This window comes from Cyphellophora attinorum (assembly GCF_001299255.1).
Source record: "Cyphellophora attinorum strain CBS 131958 chromosome Unknown Contig2, whole genome shotgun sequence".
NCBI lineage: Eukaryota > Fungi > Ascomycota > Eurotiomycetes > Chaetothyriales > Cyphellophoraceae > Cyphellophora > Cyphellophora attinorum.
Window position 1 is genome coordinate 1,302,348 of NW_017253230.1, and position 19,059 is coordinate 1,321,406.

General features: G+C 53.5%; 5 protein-coding genes across 5 annotated transcripts; 1 reads left to right on the forward strand and 4 right to left on the reverse strand.

Moving 5' to 3' along the window:
• Nucleotides 1-408: 408 nt before the first annotated feature.
• AB675_2797 (Multidrug resistance protein 1) lies at nt 409-6,250 on the forward strand (the record flags this gene model as incomplete). Its single annotated transcript, XM_018142795.1, has 6 exons — nt 409-514; nt 571-1,329; nt 1,439-1,683; nt 2,539-5,245; nt 5,296-5,731; nt 5,782-6,250. The coding sequence occupies 6 exons, from the start codon at nt 409-411 to the stop codon at nt 6,248-6,250; spliced, it is 4,722 nt and encodes a 1,573-aa protein (XP_018004861.1).
• Nucleotides 6,251-7,207: 957 nt separating this feature from the next.
• On the reverse strand, nt 7,208-10,051 carry AB675_2798 (Cystathionine gamma-synthase; the record flags this gene model as incomplete). The annotated part of the gene is made up of 2 exons (XM_018142796.1): nt 7,208-7,976; nt 8,352-10,051. 2 exons carry the CDS (start codon nt 10,049-10,051, stop codon nt 7,208-7,210), a joined length of 2,469 nt encoding a protein of 822 aa, XP_018005079.1.
• Nucleotides 10,052-10,877: 826 nt separating this feature from the next.
• Nucleotides 10,878-13,724, reverse strand: AB675_2799 (uncharacterized protein; the record flags this gene model as incomplete). Its single annotated transcript, XM_018142797.1, has 1 exon — nt 10,878-13,724. The coding sequence occupies one exon, from the start codon at nt 13,722-13,724 to the stop codon at nt 10,878-10,880; it is 2,847 nt and encodes a 948-aa protein (XP_018005308.1).
• A 679-nt stretch (nt 13,725-14,403) lies between these two features.
• Nucleotides 14,404-15,860, reverse strand: AB675_2800 (putative protein disulfide-isomerase; the record flags this gene model as incomplete). The annotated part of the gene is made up of 2 exons (XM_018142800.1): nt 14,404-15,669; nt 15,714-15,860. 2 exons carry the CDS (start codon nt 15,858-15,860, stop codon nt 14,404-14,406), a joined length of 1,413 nt encoding a protein of 470 aa, XP_018005330.1.
• Nucleotides 15,861-16,192: 332 nt separating this feature from the next.
• On the reverse strand, nt 16,193-19,007 carry AB675_2801 (ATP synthase subunit gamma, mitochondrial; the record flags this gene model as incomplete). The annotated part of the gene is made up of 5 exons (XM_018142801.1): nt 16,193-17,318; nt 17,945-18,072; nt 18,122-18,780; nt 18,832-18,881; nt 18,952-19,007. The coding sequence occupies 5 exons, from the start codon at nt 19,005-19,007 to the stop codon at nt 16,193-16,195; spliced, it is 2,019 nt and encodes a 672-aa protein (XP_018004959.1).
• Nucleotides 19,008-19,059: the final 52 nt, after the last annotated feature.

Consider the following 19,059-nt stretch of genomic DNA (forward strand, 5'->3'; position numbering starts at 1 on the left):
CCGGACTCGCCTCTACCATTACAGCTTGGCAGCTTACCTAAGGCAGCGACAGCAGGTTACTGGCACGATCGCTCTGCACCATGTAAGTCGACTCGAGCCCCACCCGAGTGCATGCCCGTAAAGTTCGAGGTCCTAAGGCGTACTGCTTGCATAGTATGGATAACTTATCAAACCGTTGAGTGCTCTAGATATCCCGGAATACTTAGGTAGCAAAGATATATAACTTCACACCATATAACTTTGTGCTTTTGACCTTTTGAACAGACCCATCACTTAAGCTCACATTCAACTTTCAGTCCGCGGAACTGAGTTCTCGTTCCTCGCGCTGACCATACCAGAGAGACAACCTCTTGTTGAATATCAGTCAAAGTCTTTGCTCGAAACGCTCTGAAGAGCCATATCAGCAAGATGGCTGGGCTTCCGTTACCTAAGCCACTGCCTCCGGCTAATCATATTCTTAGCATGCAAGATTTGCAGCAAGCCGCTGCAGACAGACTGCCGGAAGAAGCACGATGTAAGTTGAGATCATGTTTTGGCGATATCAGATCTACCCGGACTGATATTCTTCAGTGTTCTATGACTCTGGTGCTACTGATCAAGTCACCGTCAAGGAGAATTCTTCGGCATATCTAAAGTACAGATTACGGCCCAGAGTGCTTGTCGATGTCTCGCAGGTCGACACATCGACCGAGCTGTTCGGCAGGAAGATCAAGTTTCCACTGGGCATCTCGCCTGCCGGTCTTCAAGCCATGGTCCATCCTGATGGAGAGCTAGCAACAGTTCGCGCTGCTGCAAAGAGTGGGTTAGCTATGGCAGTCTCAAGTTTCGCAAATTATTCCGTGGAAGACATACGCGCGGCTGGGTCGAAAGTCGGGCCGATCGATCATGCAATGCAGCTGTACACCATGAAGAACCGCGAAGCCGAATTGCAGATAATCAGGCGGGCGGAAGCTATGGGACACAAGGCCATCTTCCTGACCGCCGACAGTCCTGTGCTAGGAGTGCGATACACAGAAGTCCGCAATGACTTCCGCACTCCTGACGGTCTTGGTTTCCCAATGCTAGGATGGGACTCCGAGCTGATAAGGTCGAGAACACATGACAACAGTTTCACGGACTTCAACTCGGACTCCCACAATTGGGCCGCCGAAATCCCATGGCTGAGAAGTGTGACGAAGATGGAGATCTGGATCAAGGGCGTATTGACTGCCGAAGACGTGCTACTCGCGAGGCAGTATGGTTGCGACGGCGTGCTTGTCAGCAATCATGGTGGTCGGCAACTTGACGGGACGCCAGCTACGATCGATGCGCTACCGGAGTGTGTTAAAGGTTAGTGTCCCCTCAAACCTGGGACATCAGTCTCTCGAGTCTGGTGCTCGAGTCTGGCTCTCGAGTCTGGTTCTCACCCATTACGTGTTCGTGCTGACAGGTGCAATAGCGGCTGACGGTAAAATCCGAGTCCATATAGATGGAGGAGTGCGAAGTGGTTCCGATATATTCAAAGCGCTGGCTTTGGGAGCAGAGATGGTGTGGGTTGGACGTCCTGCAATCTGGGGTCTGGCATACGACGGCGAGAAGGGTGTTTCTCACATGCTGAATATGCTCTACAACGATTTCAGGCGCTGTATGCAGCTTTGTGGGTGCAAGACCGTCGCAGACATCTCTAAGGCCAGCTTGGGCGTTGTAAGAGCGGACGGACCGCTGGCTCGCCTGTAGAGTGAGGTTTGATACAGACATGCTTTCTGATGGAACAAGCGCGTGCTCATGACACTACCTACATTTGGGCACGGTGTTTCGGTGATTTCTTGCGTGAAATGATCGTGAAAAATGGTGTTGTCGCGGTCACTATGCCAAGCCTCGACCTGCTGTGAGAGAAAATGGAAGACCAGTTTCTGGGGATGTCGGCCAGCCTGGACAAAATGCCACATGGAGCCCGCGCGCCCCCCGAAAGTGGTCAATCGAAACGAGGTCTCGAGAGCGTTATGCTCGCTTAGGCAGGACAGCAGCGAATCGGTTCGATAGGTATACGAGAGTGGACCTATCGTGCCCAGAGCCAAGCGGGCACCTACCGCCTGGATCGGAAAGGCGTCATGTTTGATCTTGCCTGTTCTTCGATCACCTTGCCATCCAGTGGCGGCGCTCGGACACCTGGACGTTTATAATTCCGTGTGGCTCAACGCCATGACTCCGCTAGTATTCTGTCATGACTACAATGTTGCTGCCTTCAAGTCGGCCAAGCATGATCAATATAAAATTCTTCCAGAACTATTCGTTTCGTTCTTTCCACAGAGCGTGATGACGGTCGCTGGATATCGCACAATACTGGGCAATTCTGACGATGACTGACACTGGAATTCCGGAGGAGCCTAACAGTGCAAGACACACATCAGAAGATTTACCCAAGGAAACGAGATCAGATTCCATTGAGAAGCAGGACCTCGACAGCAGCCATGCAAAAGCCCCGGCCGAAGAGGAGAAGCCTCTGCCGGCTTCGGGGCATACATACGAATCTTCCACTATGCAGACACGCTGTCGAAGTTCCTGTTTGCGGGCGCCCTCATTGGCGCCATCATTGCTGGTGCCGCCCTTCCATTGATGTCCTTGATATTCGGCCAATTCACGAATGAGTTCAGCAACTTTTCAGTCGGTGACTCCAATCGAGACAGGTTTCAAGATGCGGTTGACGACCTCGTGCTTTGGTTCGTATACCTCTTCATTGGCCGCTTCGTCATCGCCTATTGCGCCAATCTCGCCATCAGCACAGCTGCAGTACGCACCACTGCAGCTATCCGGCGAGCATTTCTGGAGGCCACTCTGCGACAAGAGGTGTGGCATTTCGACAAAGCCGACAATGGTTCCGCCGCCACTCAGGTCACCACGAATGGCAATCGCATCAACCAAGGTCTGGCGGACAAGCTGGCGTATATAGCGCAAGGATTGGGTCTGTTCTTCAGCGCCTTCATCATTGCCTTGGCCGTCCAGTGGAAGCTGTCTCTGATCATTATGAGCATTGTTCCTGCCATTATTGTGTCTACTGGTGGCTGTATCGCTGTCGACGCTGTCATCGAAGCCAGAATCACAAAGATCTATTCTCGGGCTGCAGTCATGGCACAAGAAGCAATTGGCTCTGTCAAGACTGTCCACGCTTTCTGGGCACAGGACAAAATCGTGGCTAAGTATGACGTTTTCCTCAACGACGCATTCAAGCACGCAAAGAAGAAGTCGCCTGTGTATGGCGTACTATTTTCGACGGAGTACTTCCTGGTTCTGGCTGGTACGGCGTTGGCGTTTTGGCAAGGTGTCCGAATGTACCAGAGTGGTGAGATCGATGAGGTTGGTACAGTCTTTACTGTTGTGCTTTCGATCACTCTCGGGGCTACAGCAATGAGCCTCATCGCTCCGCAGATTCAGTCCATCACGAACGCCTCATCAGCCGCCTCGGAGCTCTTCACTATCATCGATAAGAAGTCCGAACTTGATCCCCTTGCTCCTGAAGGCGAGCAGCCGGCAAGTTGCCATGGTGAAATTGAGGTTCGGAATCTATCATTCTCCTACCCAACGCGCCCAGATTCACAGGTCTTGCACTCTCTGAACTTGTCCATTCCTGCTGGTAAGACTACAGCTCTCGTGGGCGCAAGTGGATGCGGCAAGTCGACGCTCGTAGGCCTGCTCGAGCGCTGGTACAAGGCCGATAGCGGCGAAGTTCTCCTGGATGGGATGGATGTTACCAAGTACAACACAGGCTGGCTGCGCAGTAAGATCAGATTGGTGCAGCAAGAGCCTGTACTTTTCCGTGGTACAGTGTTCCAGAACGTTGCCAAAGGCTTTGTCGGCGATCAAATCAATCTATCCCAAGATGAGCAGATGAAGCTGGTCGAACAGGCCTGCAAGTCTGCCAATGCCCACGACTTTATTGCAGATCTCCCGGAGGGATATCATACACAAGTTGGAGAACGAGCATCCATGTTGAGTGGAGGCCAGAAGCAGCGGGTGGCCATCGCTCGCAGCATCATCTCGAACCCTAAAATTTTGCTCCTAGACGAAGCGACTTCTGCACTCGATCCGCGTGCTGAGCGGGTAGTCCAGGATGCACTGGACAAGGTGTCTGTCGACAAAACGACATTGATCATCGCACACAAGCTTGCTACGGTAAAGAAAGCTGACAACATCGTGGTCATGAGCTACGGCCGTGTGATCGAACAAGGCACACACGAAGAACTCATTGACAGAGACGGACAGTATGCGGCTCTTGTCAGAGCGCAAGATCTTGGCGGAGAGAAGGGCGAAGCAGATTTCACCAAAGAGAACGAGGACATGAAGCTGGAAAGATCGCTAACTATGGCAAGAACACAATCATTTGCGGGCTCGGTGGTGAACGACGCGGAGGCACAGAATTTGGCACGTGGTACCCTCAATCTCTCGCTCATCAAGTGCATCGCCATCATGTTCTACGAGCAACGAGACCTGTACTGGTTCTTCGCTATCTCAGGCTTCGGATCGATCATTGGCGGTGTTACCTACCCGGCACAAGCGATCATCTTCTCAAAGATCATCAATGTGTTCACACTGCCTTCAGATGAAGTGCAAGACCGAGCCAACTTCTGGAGCTTGATGATGTTCATTGTCGCTTTAGCAAACCTGTTTGCTTACTTCGCCATCGGATGGTGTTGTAACGTCATCGGCCAGACCGTCACGCGCCGCTATCGCCTTGAGATGATGCGGAGGGTCATGGGCATGGATGCCGACTTCTTCGATAGACCGGAGAACAGCTCGGGTGCTCTCACGTCGAAATTGTCGTCCTTACCGACATCTCTACAGGAGCTGATATCGGCCAATGTCATGCTTATTTTCATTGTGCTCGTCAACCTTCTGTCTTCGTCAATCCTCGCAATCGCTTTCGGCTGGAAGCTTGGGCTGGTGGTCGTGTTTGGTGGGCTTCCCTTCCTCGTCGGCGCTGGCTTCGTCCGCATTCGACTGGAGCAGAAACTCGAACACGAGACCGGCAAGAACTTTGCCGAATCAGCTGCACTGGCTACCGAAGCTGTCACATCGATTCGGACAGTGAGTTCTCTGACACTCGAAACCCGTATCATGGACGAGTACAACGAGAATCTCAACGGCATCGTGCGCCGCTCGATCCGCAGCCTAGTATGGACAATGTTCTGGTACGCAATCAGTCAATCGATTGAGTTCCTGATCATGGGTCTGGGGTTCTGGTACGGCTCTCGCTCCTGGCTCGTGGCGAGTATACCACGGAGCAGTTCTTCATCATATACATCGCTGTCATCTTCGGAGGTCAAGCTGCTGGCCAATTCTTCGGCTACTCAACCTCGCTCACGAAAGCCCGTCCTGCTGCCAATTATATCTTGTGGCTGCGGACAATCAAAGCCAAAATTGCCGAAACGAAAGAGAACGCTCACCTGGGCCCTGATACATCACCGCCTTCTCCCAGCTCCTCTGTGAGCGACACACATACTGATCCCGAAAAGCCTGATGCAACTAACGGCACCATCGTCCTCAACGACGTCGATTTCCGCTACCTCCAACGTTCCGCATCGCGAGTCCTTCGCAACCTCTCTATGACTATACAGCCAGGCTCGTTCGCAGCCTGCGTCGGTCCATCCGGCTGCGGCAAGTCAACCCTCATCTCCCTCCTCGAGCGCTTCTACGACCCATCGTCAGGCGTCATCAACCTCTCTTCCACTCCCATCACCACGTTCTCGCCCAAGCGGTACCGTTCGTACATGTCCCTTGTCCAACAAGAACCTACACTGTACCAAGCTCCGTACGCGAGAACATCGCGTTGGGTCTAGAGACGATGCCATCCGACGAAGAAGTAACAGCAGCATGCCTTCAAGCCAACGCGCTTGAATTCATCCAATCTCTTCCTGAAGGCCTCGATACACCTTGCGGCTCACGTGGTTTGTCCTTCAGCGGAGGTCAACGTCAACGGATAGCGATCGCCCGAGCACTGATTCGGAAGCCTCGGTTACTGCTGCTCGATGAAGCAACATCGGCACTCGACACGCAGAGCGAGCGAGTTGTGCAGAAGGCGTTGGACGAGGCGTCCGCAGAGGGGAACAGAACGACGGTTGCTGTGGCGCATCGACTGAGCACCATCAGACATGCAGATGTAATCTTTGTGTTTGGCGGTGGACAGGTGGTGGAGATGGGAACGCATGAGGAGTTGTTGGCGTTGAAGGGGAGGTACTTCGAGATGGCAAGGGCGCAGAGTTTGGACCGGGCTTGAGATCGCAAGGCGATGGACCCTGGGTCATGCACGAGAAACGTGCGGTATATGTAATTACGGTTGGAAACGCAGGAACTGATAGGACACAAATACATCTTTTATTTCTATCTATCAGGCGCGGGAATTCGATGCAGCACGCGCGTGTTGCGCAGACAACAGATCTGCACATCAGCCTCCACTCTCTGGTCAAAGTCGCATTGACGCTGTCGTGCAACTCCGGTCGACTGATTTGCCAGGCGCTTTCCCTGAGACCGGATGACATGAGATCCTCGACGCCGGTTGACTCGATCAGTCAAAGCTGTCAAAGAGACCGGATGACAGAACTGGTGATTAGTAGCGCCGGATGATTTGACATGTGTGAGGCTCTTCGTGAGACCGGATAACCACATGGCTCGCGGCACTCGGGACTACGCATCGTTGCGGACTCCATCCACCGTGTATGCCATGTTTCTGTGCCAGCCAGTGTGTTGCTCCGTAATCTATTGGCATGCTCTAACTGTGGAGGCAGTCGCTATGCTGCTACAGATCTGTTGGGCAGATGTGGAAGGCTGGATCGAGAGGCGAACGATTGTTCTTAGGATGCAAGGATATTCTATCATATTGCGAACTCCGTGTGTAATGTCATATGCTGTTCAGAAGAGCCAGATGGCCATTACGTCAATACGTAGAGAGCTACATTGATATCTGCTCGAAACAGGAGGACTGGCAGGCAAGCAAGTTGTAACAAGAAGTCGCAAGCGTCTTCTGTAAATCGTCACTCTAAACAAAGAGCGCCCTCCCTGGCCGGAAAATGCGTGACGAATCTTTGCTGCCACCTGAAGCTCAAGTGAGGCTGATGCAAAATCATCCATCTATGAGCGAAACAACATCAGCTCTTCAGCGCCCGCCGTGACCCGGAAGATGATCACCATCCCACGTGCTGAGAACGCCCAGTACTTGTAATTGTAGCCTGACAACTCAAGCTCCTTCCGACGCCTTTGCCATCCCCACGCAGGTAATCTTGAAAATCAGCCCAGCAACACCTCCAATACCAGGTATAGCTCCAATAGCAGCCTCGCTGATCTTTCCCACAGTGTTCTCACAGCGCTCCTCCTTCTCTTGCTCCTCACTGGTGATGAGAGCAGACATGTGCGCTAACTGTCGCCCAGCAGCGTCGCTCAAAAACGCCTCACCAAACGTCGGAATATCCCAGTTGAAAGGACCGTCCAGATCAGTGAAGCTGGGTCCTCGTACGAAAGCCAGTGGATTGTTCCGTCGCTCCGATTGCGCCAAGTTGAAGGCCTCCTGCAGGACACGAAGCATGTAGTCTCGCTGCTCGACGTTGTTGTATTTGCCTCGCATGGTGACAGTGATTGTAGTGGGCTCTAAATGAGGGTTCTGTACATCAAGGAGCCGACTGGAGGAATCGCATCCCACCTCGCCACAAGCCTGTCGTGCTGCGCGGCCGAGCATATCGCCGCCCTCTTTGTTGGACTGTACGAGGTTGCTGCTGAGGAACAACTTGCCCTCAGCGCCGGTCGGTGGGTTGTTGAACTTTTCCTGACGGAAGCAGATAATTGAGTTGCCACTGATGCTTTCGCAACTGGTGGTGTCTCTTATGTCTCGGGGCAAGGCTTCGCACGCGAGATCGGAGTACATGTTGCATTTGTAGCCGAGGCCCGCTGTGATGAGCTGGATAGGATCGATGGTGATGGTCGCGTTGACCTGCTGCGCGATGTTGCTGTGGCTGCGCCCGAAGTTGTGATTGTTGCCCTACACAAAATAACTTGTGATGCCGAGCCCAGCAACCTGCACTGCCGCTAAGAAAAGACCGAGTCGCTTCTCCTAGGTGCCCAAACGGGCTTCAACTGGTCTTCGCTGCGCGCCTGCTACCGAGCGGGCGGGCCTTAAGGTGAAGCCTAGCATAGCGATGGGTTAAGGATAGCTATAGCGTATTAGTAACGATGTGTAGAGTGTGAAGAATGATAGTGTAAAGAAAGAGATAAGTACGAACTCGATGGGCACTAAACGTTGCGATGTGAATCACGCTAAGCTGAATTTGGTTAAATCAAAATAAAGGGTTAGGGTTGTATTCCACGCCGCTTCCAAAGCCACCCTTTACTAGCCCAAAGTGACAGGCTGCAGTGGCACCTCCGTTGCCGCCTTCGCAACCACCTCCTCCGCCACCCCCATCGCCCTGCTAAACTCCCCAACCAACCCCTCCGCATCCTCCAGACCCGGCGCAATCCGCATCTGCGTCTCCGTAATCCCCCACTCCGCCACCTCCTCCAACTGCCCCAACATCCCAAACACACCCTTCACATACGGCAGCACCAGCGTAACATGACACCCCAAATGCGGGCTTTTCAGCAACTTAACCGCGTCGTAGAACGCCGCTTGCGCTGCCTCGTTGATGAAGTCGATTGTAAGCAGGAGGCCGTACCCTGGGTTCGGAAATTCGGGGGCCGAGGGGCGGAGGTACTGCTTGTAGAACGGTAAAGAGTCGGGCAGGGCGAGGGGGTGGTAGACTTTTGCGATGAGGGAGTTGGGCTTCGCTGCTTCCTCGGCGAAGTATGTCGCTAGCGCGGCGCCGTTGGTGTTGTGGATTGCGCTACGCTCGAGGTAGTTCTCGCTGTTGGTGAGGAGTTGTTGAGCATCGGTCCAGTGCATTTCGTTGCGGTAGGACTTTGTCAGGATGGATACCAGTTCGGTATAGAAGGGGGAGGCGGGTGATAGGACAATGCTTCCGCCCATGACGTCTGCGTACCCCGAGAATGCCTTTGTGAGGGAGGTGATGAGGATGTCGGCGGCGGCGAGGACGTCGACGTTGGCGGTGCCTCCGACGGTGTCGTCGACGATGAGGATGAATTTGTACTCGTCGGCGAGTTGGCGGAGGGACTGAAGGTCTGGGGTCACGCAGGCTGGGTTGGAAGGAAATTCGGTCCAGAGAGCTTGTAATTTGGTGCCTTGGGAGCGAAGGACGGCGAGGTGGGATCTAAGCTTCTCGAGATCGGCGGCGTCGCCATTGCCGAGGAACAGGTACGGCGAGGGAGAGGGGAACCACTCGAAGAGGTCTTTGGTGTTGTGGAAGGGGAAGCCGTAGGCTACTGTGGGGAGGTTGTAGTGGGCGGTGAGGTAGTGGTGGAGGCGGTAAAATGCTCCCATGCCCGTTGGGAAGAGATAGACGTCTGATGGGGTGGGGCGGGAAGTCTTGGTCAATGGGGCGCGATTCACGTAGCTGATGATACGTTCGCGGAGCTGCTGGGCGATGGTATCGGCTTCGGAGGTGGGGGGCTGGAAGGGTGAGTCGAGCGGGATCTCCTTTATCTGGTCGAGGTACTTCAACGCGTCCTGGGCTTGTCTCGTGGATATGCCAACGCCTGGAGTCTGCCAGAACTCGCCAGTAGCGTTGCGAGAGGTTGGTATTGGGTAGAAGACTGTCCACAACCGGTGCGGACCAACATCGAAGGCATGGCTTGACAAGCCCTCAGGAGACACCTTGGCATCCTTCCGCGTTTCCGCAGTGATGAAGTCGATACAAGCCTTAGGCGAGCCTGGGTCCGTGAAGATCATGCATGTCTTGCCCTCACTTCCCTCGACAGTGTCCACCAAAGCCTTGCTCAGCTTTTTCACGTGTTCTTGTGGAAGCACTCTTGGGTAGAAGTTGACGACTCTCTGAAAGATCATAGGGTCGCCAGCGACAAATTTGAGTAAGTTCTCCCATTCCGGCAAGTGTGTTAGGACATTGTGGTCAGTAGTCCTGTCGGCAAAGGGCACAGCGGTGCCGAAAGGGTGAGTATCTGGAAGCTGTACCTTTGCCATGATGATCAGCAAGTTGGGAACGGGGACTGGGGCCGGTCAGAGACCGCGCGAGCTGATATACTAATATATATAGCGTAGTATCCAGTGAATGTTGTATAGGGCTGAGTCATGGCAACTCGCAACAAGTTCGGTGCTGCGGTGGGACCGAGCTGTGGAACACGAACTCGAACCACCGCTTCAGGCGTCCGTCGGTAGCGTCGGCCATCGAATTGGGGTCCGACATCATTGACGAGTGTCTGCAATTGTCAGCCCTGCCATACACGGCCCTAGCAAGTCAGGCAAATCTGCGGCAAGCGCTGGGATGTGGCGTAAATGAATGGAAGGTCAACGGTGAGTAGCATCAAAACAGCAGAAGTGTGTCCAATCAGCGCTGCCGTTGCCGAGGCACGCCATAGGATTGACGCTACCGCCACTCTACTATACTGGCATGCTCGTGAGTAGCGTCGAAAGAAGGCATGGCTCGACTGGATAGTGTTTGTTCGGGCCCTGATCGGAAGGCCTCACCGATCGTATGGACGCGCGACCTGCAGATAAGGATCAGAGGGACCGGTCAGGGAATAATGTATTCTCTATGGAGCTACCATGCTATCCCGATTTCGTCGGATCTATGAATCTAGTCTTGTTGCATGACTTCATCTCTGATCTGTGTGTCTTCGTTGAGACCTCCTGAGCATCATGGGTATCATCGTTGACAAAGCAACATGAATTCCATGCAGTCAGTCATTCATCATTCGTGATATCCTTCCTGTCCAGTCTAGCCTATGCGCCAACAATGCCTTCCTGATCGTCGCCAACGATAGACTGCTGTGGTCGGAACCAGGCTCATTCAGAGATCTTCATAGTCGGACATGTTGTCGTCGTCGTCAGACTCTCCAGCCTCGATGTAGTGACCAGTCGGAGTGCGACTGGCAGTCTGGCGTTTGGGGCGCGGCGAGTCTTGGTGTTCTTCCTTGATCTTACGCTTCTTGCCACTGCTGCCAGAAGCACTGGTGGGCTTGTTGTCCTTCTTGCTTGCGTTGTTGGGAGTCTTCAGGACAAGTTTCGCCTTGGCTTTACCAGCAGAAGAAGAGCTATCAGTAAGCAGTGTCGGAGTAGCCTTAGTTTTGCCCTTGCCCTTGCTTGAAGTGATAGGAGCGGGTTGGGCCTCGATGGTGGCAGGAGCAATACCCTGAGCGTCTTGGAGCTGAGCTAATTCACGAGCCCAATTTTGGGCACGAAATTGAGCCGCCCACGCTTCAGCTGCAGCGATGTCATTAGTAAAGATCAGTGGCTCGTTTGACTTGTAGCCATAATCGACGGTGATGTCGCGCTCCTCGCCGTCATAAAACCATTGCCACTCTATATCGGTCACAAGTCTGTTTTTCGCAACGTCCCAGATGCCATGAACAATAGCAGGACCATCTCGATCAGCAGGGTGGGCCAGACGTTCGTAGCGTCCACGACGAGGAAGTGGGTGGTTCTTGCCATACATCTGAGCGTGCTTGTGATCGTCGACGTTGAGGATGTATTCGACGTAGCGCTCGACCACCTCGTCCATGGAGGCACGCTGAGCAATGGTCGACTCGTTCGTGTATCGCCAGCGGAAGCCCTTTGTGTTGTTGATAGTACGGGATGAGTACGCTTCGGGATCGAAGGCGGAGACCTTGAAAGACTTGAGCACGACCTCTTTGCGAGCGCGAAATCCAATCGGCGGCAGCTCAGGAGCTGGGAAGGCCTCTGACTGCAACTTTGGATAGAAGCGACCGCTGCTAATGTTGGCAACTGACTTGACAAGTTTGATCCAGACGCGATCTGAGCGTTCGATACGCGGAAACTCGGCTTTGAGCTCGTCACTGTCGAAGCCGTGCGGCGGGATCGCGCGCCATACTTCCAACGGAGACGGATAACTGCTGAAATCATCTTCCTTCTCTCTGTTGAGATTGAAGATGACAGCATTGACCTCAACAGCAAGCTCATTACGTTTCTCTACCGCGATGCCGGCAGATTTGAGAGATCTGATGATGGGCGCCCAGCTGTTGATGTGGTCTTCTAACAGAGGTTGTCCTTCAGCTTTGAGCAAGTCGTTGGCCTTTGGACGGATGTTGTTCTGGAGGTAGTCTCGTAGATCGAAATGTGCCTGCGGCTTGCTGGATGGGATGGACAGAATGCCGATCTCTTGCTCGACGTAGGACTCGGAAGGCGCTGACGACTGATTGCGATGCTTCGCCTGGTTAGGGATGATCTGGATGGAAGAGGACGAAGTGGCTCGAGTGCTGTGACGGCTCTGTAACTTGTCCGCGTCTTGGACAGCCAGCTTCTTTTCTTGTATGCTGACTTCTACGACCTCGTCGTCGTCAAGCACGACGGACGACTTGGTCTCCGAATCAAGCTCGAGAGCAATGGCCATGAGCTGACTGCGGAGCAACTGCTGCGCATCAAGGGACGACTGAGCGACAGCGCGTGCTTCCTGTTTGGCGTCCTCAACGTTCTCAACCAATGCCTCGAGTTGTTCGATCATCATGTCGCACCGGCCGACCTCCCAAAGGCAGAACATCTTCAGGTCTCGACCTGACGGATTGAAGGGCGTCTGTGGCTTGGTCGCTGCCCAATGTTTCGATGGCACGATTGGCTTACCACCCGTGGCACGATCGATGAGCTCTCCCTCCTGCTCAAAATCACCACGGGCAACTCGAGCCTGGACGACGCTCCATTTGACGCCAGCTTCTGACAGCTCTCCAGCAGTGATCGAGCGGTCGGGAGGGGTGGGGATGGGACCTCTCTGCTTGTGGAAGCGGTCATAGTCGGCCTGGAGCCAGCGCTTGATCTCGAGAACGACGACTTTGGCAGGATCGTTCTTCTTGCTGAGCTTTTCGAGGACTTCGCGACCACGCTCGACCTCGAAGGCCTTCTCGAGCTCTTCAGGAGAGAAAGATTCGCACCCAATGGGGACCCGCACAGGAATATGACCTTTCTTGATGCCATCGTCCCACGCCTTTTGGAGGACTTTACAGATGTGGTGTAAAACCTTGTCATGCTTCTGGTCGTCACGCACATGCGGGAGCCAGATACTCCAGCGCATGACAAATGAGATCAATTCTTTGTAGAGTGGTGTGCCCGGCGGAGGAAGGATCTCGGCCTCGTTATTGCGATTCGTGAAGTCGATCTTGCGCACCACAGGGTGGAATTGCACTCCTGGCTGTCTAGGCGGAGCAGACTTGTTTCGATCTCGATGATTGATCGTCAGCGACATCTCGTGGGCTGTTTCTGCGGTGGAACTGCTCTTGTGGGATTCTACCGACGGCAAGGCGATGTCAGCGTAGACTTTGGTGTTGGGCTTGACCTTGGTGGGTGTCTTGAAGCGTTGAGAGAGGAATTCGACATCATCGTCATCGAAGACGTTGCCGGCAGAGTTGTCATTTGCAGCCTTCTTCTTCGGCATGTTGAGATCTTGTCCGTCCCTCGCAGGCGCTGGGCGACCGATATTGTTGTTATCCTTTCGGATAACGGGGATCGAGCCAGACACAGGCGCACCGAGACCGTCAGCGGCAACAGGCATGACTCTGACGAGGCCCGGCGACATTTGCGGGTCGAGCGGAGAGTAGGAATCGGTGGGAAAGGGTGGAATGCCCTGGTTGGTGGGAGTGGTAGGAGGCTGCATGTTGCCAGCAGCAGAGGTCGGAAGGGAAGAAGACATGATGAGGGCGGAGAGGAGAGGAGGAGAGGATGGTAGGTGAGATGAATGGTGGCAAGGAGGGATCGAGAAAGGAACGAGAGAGTGGTTTAAGTAGTGCTCAGACTCGAGCCAGAAGGCAAGTTTCCCGAGCAGATCCTCGATTGAATCTCAATTCAAGAGGAGTCGAAAGCTGTTCTGAATCTTCTTTGAGACTCGTTTGAACAGCAACGTGCTCATTTTGCAGTGACTGGCTAATCCCCTGTGCTTCACTGCTAGAACCGAAGCAGTCACTGCATAACCGAGCCGTTGACGACATCGAGTCAATGGGCTTGAGGCAATATCCTTGTTCTCTGGTTGACATGAATCAGCAAATTCATGGTGCATCATGAAATTCCACATTCAAGCCGCAATTGTACAGCCACAACATGAAGTGCCATGTCCAAGCCGCAGTGTCAAGCCGCAGAGTGAACCTCAACATTCAAGCAGTGCTTTCATGTACCAGCCACGAAGCTGCTACATGAATGAGTCCATGCATTTAGCAGCATGACATAGCACCTTCATGTATGGGCTTGAGGACATACCTTCACAAGTCAACGCCAATATTCACGCTGCAAGTCAGGCTGTGAATTCAGGGACGTGTTGAGTAGGGTTAGGGCTCAATTTGCCGTTTGCTTTGGTTTTCCTAGTACCAGATTCGACCTCACAGCTCGCTGTGGCCTTGGTCTTCGGCAGATGGACCAGTCCCAAAGTTAGCAGGAAGCTTGAGCTTGGAACCCTCGCCCAGCTTGATGTTGTCAATGAAGGTCTCCAGATCTGTGGTCGAAGCGGACTTGGCCTCAAAATGCCGCCACCAGCCACGTTTGTTGTTCAAGGCCACAATTTCGAGCTCAGACTCCTTGAGACCAAGATCTTTCCGCAGTACTTTGGCTTGCTCGTTCTCAGCAGGGACGCTGTAAAAGGGGAACACGCTGTCGTGGCGCTTTTGGTGTTTGTCAGCGCTTTGAGCGAAGAAGTTCAGAGCTGATGCAGCATCTTCGGACAGCGAACCCTCTGTGGCAGGCGGCAACAGGACCAGAATACAAGTGCCCTTCTTCGGTCCAAGAGCAGCTTCGATAAGCTCAGCTGGGGTGGTAAGACTGGCGATGGGCGGAATGTCCTCGACGACAGCGGGCTTGCTGTCCTCGACAATAGGCAAAGGAGACTCGGTAGGAGTGCTGTCATCCAGGATGATAGTACTGGCTCCGAGTTCGTCTTCGAGATCCGCCGACATGTGGGCTTCAGAGGCTTTCGAGAATGCACTTTTCGCAGATGCCGACTTCTTAGGATCCTTCGATTTGCTCGGCTTTGGTTTGGCCTTCTCGGAGACGGTGTCCTTGTTCGGAGAGGCCGCTTGACTCAGGAAATCTACAATCGGCTGCTTCTTCATCTCACCCGAGTAGGTGACGGGCTCGACTTCATCACCTGGAATCAACACGAGGGATGGGAACTTGGTGACGCCATACTTCTCCACAAGATCGGTTTCCTTGCTGCGGACCTGACTGACTTTGATGGCTCCGAGGAAGTCAATGGCTACAGCCCGCAACAGAGCACTGGTGGTACCTTTTTCTGTGAATAGGACGGCTTTCGCAGTAACAGACTTGTCGCCAAGCCACTCGTCGAATGTTGACGACTGTAGTTTTCTAACGTGGTTGGGGATTTTGTCGACCACAGCATCAACGATGCCCTTCGCAGTTCTTGGACCTTGGTAGTCCTCTACCACAGGCTTGCCACGCTTCGTCCCAGGCTTAACGATCTTCAAGGTTGGAAACCCTTGGACGCCCATCTGACCACAGAAAGGTTTGTTGGAGTCATCGTCACAGTTGATAGCAGCGACTTTGGCCAGACCGTCGAGGTTTTTGGCAGCTTTCTCGTACGCGGGCTTGAGATTCTGGCAGTGACCGCACCAAGGGGCATAGAACTCGAGGATCTGCACAGCGTCAGCAGGGTCCAATGGCACGTCAGAGGACCTACGGAAGTATGGTTCGACTGCGCAATCAGCGAGTCATATGTCTTAGCGTTGACTTGCAGTACTGGCGAGCCCTTCGAATATATGCCATCCGCATGAACGAGGGTCCCAGCGAACGCAAGGAGCGTAAGTATGCCACCTTTGAGCGCCATGATTTCGTTGTTCCGTCAGCTACTGTCTAAAGACGATTCAAGGAATGAGTGTGTGGTAGAGGGACCCGGTCTGAAGGCCTCCCTGCATGATCTTGTGTGATGTCAAATGTGAACAGGTGTCAACAACGCAGTGAGCATAAAATCTGGGGTAAGAGGGCTGGCGGTGTTAGCTGACTATGTCCGTGAGGGTGGGGAATCTATTCACTGCCTCTAAAACCACTTGATGGCACATACGTACTTAGTAGGTAGGCAGACAGGACTCAAGAGTTTTGATTTTCTAGCCAGAGGCCGCCCTGTGGCGGAGATATTCTATTCAAATCGAGAAGGTCGAATCAATATGCTCTCACTTTCCCGTCAGATGTACCTCTGATGCCAACTTCGATTCCATTCAGGGAAGCCTCTGCCCCATACCAGCGCCACAACGCGTCGAAACGCCCCTCGTTCATGTCCTCAACGCAGCCATAGATCCCTTCCAGTGCCTCACGGAGCGCGATGGCGTGACGGTGGTAGAAAGCAGGCTGGTAGATGGGCTGCTGCGTCTCCTCTTCTACCATCTCTTCGTGGTAGGTGCAGCCCATCTTATTCTGGTAGGAGCGGGAGCGCGGAGAGGTGCCAGGACTGGGAAACAGAATCGGCGAGGAGGAACGAGAACCAGAGCTGCTGGTGATTTGCGCTTCGGCTCTGCCAGTGGCAATCAATCGCTCGAGGGCCCGCCTGATGCTACCATCCTGAGGATCGTAGACTATGGTGACTGGCGTGGGAGCTTCTCTGGGGGTATGATAGGTTGTAGTCGGAGGGGTGTGGTAGGTGGTGAACGCGTCCTCGCTCTCCGCTTGCTCGTTCTCCTTGTCAGAGTCCTCCCCGTAGCCGTCAGAAGGCCCATCCACTTGAGAGACGTAGAGATCTTCCGGCACGCGATCCTCCTCATCGATGTAGACCTCGAAGTCGGAATAGATTGGCGAACCAGTGTACAAGTCAACAGCGACCGGTCTGACAGGAGGAAGCGGAATCAGCCAGTTGACGGGCTCATCAGATCTAACGGGAGCACGATCGCGTGGTACTCTGGTGACCCTTGAAAAGTCTTTGCTTGACTGGTCGATCAGAAGAGAAAGTGGCTGACCATTGAGTGCTGGCCAGGAGTACAAGCGAGGATCGAGCGGCAATCCAATTGGATGAATTGGCGACATGTTGAAGTCGAATTCTGGAGCCGGAGCATTGCGGCGACTCTGCAATTTGGCGCTTTCTTCATCGCTAATGTTGTAGATGGACTTATAGTCATAGTCATACCCATACTCGCGGATATAGTCTTGAATGGCTGGAGCCTCAACATCTTCCGGCTTGGTCTGAGAGGCTGGTTGACGGCGCGACTTTGGAGTGCGAAGCGGACTAAACTGCTTCTTTTCGTTTCGAATGCGCAAGCCGTAATGATTGTCGATCCTCAATGGTAGGTCTGTGGTGCTGTCGCGAATGGCGTTGCGCAGTTGTATGTGACGCTAAGGCAGTCTGAGATGCGACGGACAACACCAGAAGGCAACTTCTGCAGAGCATGTTCTGATCGCCGTTTCTGCTCATGGAATGGAGTTTTGGAACCAGATATTCCCCCAGAGGCTCTGTATGCCTTCTTTGATCTCTCGTTTATGCCCGCCATCCTGATAGGTGTGTATGTAACGTAGGGGGCAATTCCTGGTAGACGGCAGCAAAGAGACACAAATTAATGGAGAGCAGCATTTTGGCGAAGTGGGCCGGAGATAGCAGCACGTCAGTAAACTTGCAACAGGCAGAGCAACATTGAACAAGGGGGTTGGGGATGGCGCAGCCCTCAGTGACTGAAGCAAGTGAATATACTTATATGGAGACAACGGGAATAGCAGCTGGCCATGTGGTTGAGAGGACCAATGGACTGTAAGATATCAGCAGCTGTCACAACACGAACGGTGGGCTTGAGTAGGATAAAATTGGTGTAGCAACAAAGAAGACCGCTTCATTGCTATCTCGTCGATTGCTGTTTGCCCATGCGTAGTATGTACACGCCGCAAGGGCTCGCTGGTTGTCAAACGTAGGATGCGTTGAGAAGATCGACCGACTACATGTCCTCCGAAGCAGTGGCGCCCGTGATGATCTCCACCAATTCGCCAGTAATCACGGCCTGTCGCGTTCTGTTGTACAGAATCTGGAACCTCGAAATCATATCGCCTGCGTTGCTGGAAGCGTTCTGTAGATATGGTAAGTATTGCACCATCACAGCGGAAGCTACAACTTACATCCATGGCATTGCGCCGTGCGGACTGCTCGCAAGCGTGACCCTCGGCGAGGGCCCAGTACAACGAGTTGGCCAAAGTGTACTCTCTCAAGTTGCCGAGCACTGAATCGTCGATCTCGAAAGCAGCGAAGTTGGGTGAGTTGGCAATAGCTTCTTCTGAGAAAGCCTCGATCGGAGTGGGCTCATACGACTGGTTGTTGATGAACTTGTTGTACATGATCTTGATGGAGGCGTACTCCTCTGGCAACAAGCAGATCTGGTCGGCAATGGCTTGAGCGTCGGCGAAAGTAGGAACGTCTCGGCCAACCCCAGCAAAGTTCAGGACGACGTTCTTGCCGTTTGAACGGCCGAGCTGGGCTTTGCACTTCTCTCCAATGATGGCAATGTCGAGCTTGGGATCTGCCTCAAGCATTCGGCGAGTAGCACGGCTCAGACCTGAATGAATACCACCGCAAAGACCCTTGTCCGAGGAGCAGACAACCAGGAGCGTCTTCTTGTCTTCGAGGGGCTTCGTTTCGGCGGAGTCGAAGACTTTGTTTGAGGTCTGACCGTACACCCGCGAGTCAGTCATGGCTTTTTGAGCACGTGTAAGCTTTGTCGAGGCGACAATCTTCATCGTCTTGGTGATCTTCTCGATGTTGCGGATGGACTTGAGACGTCCTGCGATACGTTAGTCTCGAGTAGGGCGCTTCAGCACTCGATATGACGGACCTTCGATTTCTCTGAGGGTGGCATAGTTGGCGGACTGAGGAATCGCAGCTCTGTTGCAACATTAGTACTGGCGCTCGTGGTAGGGGCAGGCATCGGAAGCTGCTTCGGAGCTCTACTGACCTGGCAAAGGCCGCATTACCAGTCCGCAGAGCGGGCCTCGCCGCTTGAATGAGCATCCTGGCTGGTCTGTAATTGTAGACAGACCTGCGAAGATGGACAGAGGGAGTG